Source organism: Pistacia vera, unplaced genomic scaffold (assembly GCF_008641045.1).
Source record: "Pistacia vera cultivar Batoury unplaced genomic scaffold, PisVer_v2 Contig710, whole genome shotgun sequence".
Taxonomy (NCBI): domain Eukaryota; kingdom Viridiplantae; phylum Streptophyta; class Magnoliopsida; order Sapindales; family Anacardiaceae; genus Pistacia; species Pistacia vera.
Genome location: NW_022196569.1, coordinates 49,915 through 55,197, shown reverse-complemented (window position 1 = coordinate 55,197; position 5,283 = coordinate 49,915). Strand labels below are relative to the sequence as shown.

Sequence of the window (5,283 nt, the reverse complement as noted above, 5' to 3'; positions counted from 1 at the left end):
TCTTAAAATGATGCAATTTTGAACGAGTATATTTAATATTTCAACTTCCAACTTTGGGCGTTTTGTTTTGGTTCATTCGTATGGAGTCTTCTGTGTAATGATTTTATTCTTTGTAGGCTGATTGAGTCTTCATTATTGAATTAATTTGTAAAATAACTTCCATTAATTAAACAAACAATATTGTAAGTGGAATCTACTATGGGGTGGTAGAGAAGATACAGTGTGCCAGTGCTATGAATAAACTAAATAAAGAAGAAGCCGTACGTAAAAGTTTCGTTTTTATTCAAGTTAATCGTTAAGGTTCCAAAAGGCCGTCGACTTCATGATCGATACCGATTACTGAAAACTAATTGTTAGGATGTATATGCTAAACACCGAAAGAATCCTGGTATTGTTTTTACAAGGGAAAAACAAGGCATTCGTCTTAACGTTGTTATCAAAGTCTCCTCTTTCCTGAACTGGGCATAGTTTTTATTCATTACTTTGTTTATTTCCATGCATTGTTTCTCTTTTAATTTGTTCCGCTTGTCATGGCTCTAATAATATATGAAAGTTGAAACCAATCTTAGATTAATACAAATGAAACATGAAACATGTTTGACATTTCATACAAATGACACCACTTTGAACCCTAAGAATGACCTATTTAATGTCTGTTTGTTATGGACACAAGTGTAGTATCAGGCTTTTAGCTCAACAAATTAAATTATACCAAGAAGCTTTACCCTTTTGAAAATGGTGTGTTTTTGAAGGATTCATAGCCATGTTTCATGTGACAGATAAATAATCGCTTTTTGCTTGATTAAATGCTTATATGGAGTCATATCATCACTGCCATATTTTTCTGTTTGTGACTTGATTTTTCCTTTGCATCACAATTGTTCAGTGAATTACAGTAGTCCTTGTTTTCCATGGATCCTTCAACTGAAGAGGTTGAAACAAAACATGTGGATATCAGACCAATATCATCTTCTCAGCCTAACTCACAGGATGAGGTATACGTTCACAAGGTGGAAATTCCCCCCAAGCAAAACCTGTTCGTGGAATTCAAAGGAATTGTTAAAGAAACATTCTTAGCTGATGATCCTCTGCGTCCCTTCAAGAACCAACCAAGGTCTCGTAAGTTCTTCCTAGGCATCCAGGCAGTATTCCCCATTATTGAATGGGCCAAAGATTATAATTTTACAAAATTTAGAGGGGATCTTATTGCTGGCCTCACCATTGCAAGTCTCTGCATTCCGCAGGTATATATTACTACTCAATTTACATGAAACTAAAAGGAGGTATAAATATAATCATGTAATTTTAATAATTTACTTTACTTAATAAAACAGGATATTGGGTATGCAAAACTTGCGAACTTGGATCCACAATATGGATTGTGTAAGTTTGCGTTTCTTATAATTGTATTGCCTGATATGTGTTTCTTCTGGGATTCTTGGTTAAGTTGGTCATCGTATTGTTTTAAGTTGCGCAGATTCCAGTTTTGTTCCACCCTTGGTCTATGCGTTAATGGGTAGTTCAAGAGATATAGCTATAGGACCTGTGGCAGTGGTGTCTCTCTTGTTGGGGACTCTGCTTCAGGATGAGATTGATCCCAAAAAAAATGCATTTGAGTATCGACGCCTTGCTTTCACTGCCACCTTTTTTGCTGGGATTACGCAAGCCACCCTTGGAATTTTCAGGTATTTAATATCCTTCCATGTGTAGGTTTAAGAGAAATTAATCAAATAAAATATTTATACTTTCTTGTTTACTATTATCATCTTTTTTTATGCCAAACGTTCTTCCAAGTCTCCAAAAGTTTCAATTTGACGGTTTGTATATATTGTTAGGTTGGGTTTCCTGATAGACTTCCTATCCCATGCTGCCATAGTCGGTTTTATGGGTGGAGCAGCAATTACAATTACCCTCCAACAGCTTAAGGGTTTTCTGGGCATCAAGAACTTCACAAAGAAATCTGATATTGTCTCTGTAATGAAGTCAGTATTCAAAGCCGCTCACCATGGAGTAAACACTTTTCCTTCTCTCTACTTCTGCTTTTCTCTAATTCCAGTTTCTTCAACCTCTTTTTTTTTTTTTTTTTTTTTTTAACAGGAACCCAACACGAAAAACATGAATCTCTGTAGTACAATATAGTGCTTATATTGAAACAATGTTACTAAATCTTATATAACAATATTTTGCAGTGGAACTGGCAGACCATCGTCATTGGAGCAAGCTTTCTAAGTTTCCTTCTTTTTACAAAGTACATCGTAAGAGCCTGCAGTTCTTTTCTCTGGTTTCCTGCACTATTTAGGCTCCAATTATTTTCTCATTCTCACGTTATATGGTAAACAGGGAAAGAAGAAGAGAAATCTTTTCTGGGTGCCAGCAATTGCCCCATTAATCTCTGTTGTCATCTCAACATTTTTTGTATTTATAACCCGTGCAGATAAACAAGGTGTTCAAATTGTAAGTATTTTCATCTTCGAGATCTTTCAATAATATTAATAATAGTTGCAAATATAGTGGTATTTAGTTAATAATATTAACTATATCATTGATTTGTATCCGAAGGTAAAACACATAGAGAAGGGAATCAACCCATCATCAGTGGATAAAATATATTTCAGTGGTGAATATCTTATAAAAGGTCTTAGGATTGGTGTGGTGGCTGGCCTGATAGCATTGACTGTAAGACAATATCACAACCTATAATCTCTGGTTATCAAAGAATTTGATCATCTACTTTTGTATCTAAATTCTAATTATTTTCTGTTTTTTTTTTTTTTTTTGGTTGGGTTTATTAGGAAGCTGTAGCAATCGGAAGAACATTTGCTTCCATGAAGGACTATCAACTGGATGGAAACAAAGAAATGGTAGCACTAGGAACAATGAACATCGTAGGCTCAATGACTTCTTGCTTTGTGGCCACAGGTGAGAAGGAAGCACATATTATATCATATGGATCTATCTACTCTTACAACCCCCAAAAAAAAAAAAAAAAAAAAAATGATGACTGGGAATGTTAATTCACTATCATATTTTGATAGTTTTATATTAAAAATTATATATGCTAATACATGCATGACAATAAGGAAATTTCTACTAGTAATTGTAATTTATGACTTTGCTTAGCAGAGAAGAGTCCTCTAACCATAGAGTAATACTATACCAACAACCCTTTCTCACAAATTTTCTTTCACAATCCTGACGTGATAACTCAATTAATTAGTAAGACCTATGCAGGACCCATGTGGGATCCATTGTGAACTAATTAATTGCGAGCTACCACGTTAGAGTTGTGAGAGAAAGTTTGTAAAAGAGGGTTATTGGTCATATGGCTTTGGTCATCTGGTTGGGTTGCAAATAACCTGCGAAGCATTTTATGATTAATTCAGAATATGGAAAATTTTAATTCTCTGTTTTGAGCGCTTCAATATTTCCTTGCAGGTTCATTTTCTCGGTCAGCTGTGAATTACATGGCAGGCTGCCATACTGCAGTCTCAAACATTGTCATGTCTTGCGTTGTATTTCTAACCTTGGAGTTCATCACACCTCTTTTTACGTACACTCCAAATGCCATTCTGGCTGCCATCATTATATCAGCTGTGATTAGCCTAATCGACATTCAGGCAGCATCTTTGATATGGAAGATTGATAAATTTGATTTTGTTGCATGTATGGGAACCTTCTTCGGAGTAGTTTTTTACTCTGTTGAGATAGGCCTACTAATTGCGGTAACAACTCAAATCATAAGTTATATTTTCATGTAAATAACGCAACAAATTAATCTGATTATATTATTCATTTATTTGTACGGCAGGTCTCTATATCATTTGCTAAAATTCTCCTCCAAGTTACCAGGCCTCGAACAGCAATTCTGGGAAAGGTTCCCAGGACAAATGTGTACAGGAACATACAACAATATCCAAAAGCAACCAAGATTCCAGGGGTCTTGATCGTCAGAGTTGATTCTGCAATTTACTTTTCCAATTCTAATTACATTAAGGAGAGGTGAAGATATTGCTTCTCAATCTTTTTATATATATACATGGTTTCTGTGTTTCACTTCTTTTGAGTTGATGGAAAGCTATACTAATTATATTGAGATAGATTACCTAATGCTCAAATTGATGTTTTTGCAGGATATTGAGATGGTTAACCAATGAAGAAGAAGCGAAAAAGGCAGCCAACGAACCAAGAATCCACTCTTTGATAGTTGAGATGTCACGTAAGCAGTTTAATTTCTACTTTTATCTTTAGAACCCACTGTGATTGTTTACACTTTAATTCATTTGTTATGATTTTGTTTGTTCAGCTGTTACTGACATCGACACCAGTGGCATCCATGCCTTGGAAGAGTTATACAAGAGTCTGCAGAAAAGAGACGTTCAGGTACTTATAATATGTTCCCATAAATATCAACAGTTGGACAGTTTTATGAAGTTGGTGAGATTGGCTTACCAGAAAAATTCCCGTCTTGTTGCACAGCTTGTTTTGGCAAATCCAGGTCCAGTGGTGATCAACAAGCTTCACGCATCCCATTTTGCAAACTTGATTGGCGATGACAAAATGTTCCTCACTGTTGCAGACGCTGTGTCATCCTGCTCTCCCAAACTAGTGGAACAAGTTTGAGAGAGGAAACGCAAATACATAGAGTTGTTGGGAGAAAACACAAATATTTTATATAACACGCAGTTTAGTGTTGAAATACGTATATCACTTGTATGGAAAGTTATGATAAATATTAAATAATAAATATCATGAAACCTTAGAGAAGTATTTGAAAAAAAAAAAAAATATGTGTTTTGAAAAAGTTAAGTTGAACTAATAAGATTTAAATTTGAAAACGTGTTTGATAAAATTATTTTTTAATCCCTTATATTTGTTAATTTAGTTAAATACTCTTTATAATAAAAGTTTTAAAATTAATAAAAATACTCTTATCCATCCATTAAATGTTGATAGTTGACTGTTGAGAATATGTGGAATATGTGGATGGATGAAAGTGTTTTTATCAATTTATAAATTTTTATTGTTGAGGGTGTTTAGTTAAATTAATAAACTTAAAGCGTAAAAAAATTAAATATTTTAAATTGAATAAAATAAGATTGAATTTTCACAATAATATATTTAGGGTAAGAATGGCATCTACCTTTTCAAACAAAACAGGAAACAAAATATATATATTGCTTTTGGTTCTGGATGACTAGGAGGGCAGGGTTCTTTGTCTTCGTTCAGGCTTGATCAGCGACGCACGATGCACAGTTAGTGTCTTAGTGAGCCACATTCATTCAA

General features: G+C 34.2%; 1 protein-coding gene across 1 annotated transcript; it reads left to right on the top strand.

The window, feature by feature from the left end:
- The first annotated feature begins 319 nt into the window (after positions 1-319).
- On the top strand, positions 320-4,749 carry LOC116114494 (sulfate transporter 1.3-like). The gene is made up of 13 exons (XM_031400639.1): positions 320-1,244; positions 1,335-1,383; positions 1,478-1,685; positions 1,836-2,010; positions 2,190-2,255; positions 2,341-2,454; positions 2,560-2,676; positions 2,793-2,919; positions 3,436-3,722; positions 3,809-3,999; positions 4,131-4,216; positions 4,304-4,380; positions 4,477-4,749. The coding sequence occupies exons 1-13, from the start codon at positions 912-914 to the stop codon at positions 4,618-4,620; spliced, it is 1,974 nt and encodes a 657-aa protein (XP_031256499.1). The 5' UTR covers positions 320-911; the 3' UTR covers positions 4,621-4,749.
- Positions 4,750-5,283: the final 534 nt, after the last annotated feature.

Coding starts and splice junctions, on each gene's coding strand:
- LOC116114494 (XM_031400639.1), top strand. CDS start 912: ATGGATCCTTCAACTGAAGAGGTTGAAACAAAACATGTGGATATCAGA. Junction 1,686..1,835: donor GCCACCCTTGGAATTTTCAG/GTATTTAATATC, acceptor ATATATTGTTAG/GTTGGGTTTCCTGATAGACT. Junction 2,920..3,435: donor TTCTTGCTTTGTGGCCACAG/GTGAGAAGGAAG, acceptor ATTTCCTTGCAG/GTTCATTTTCTCGGTCAGCT.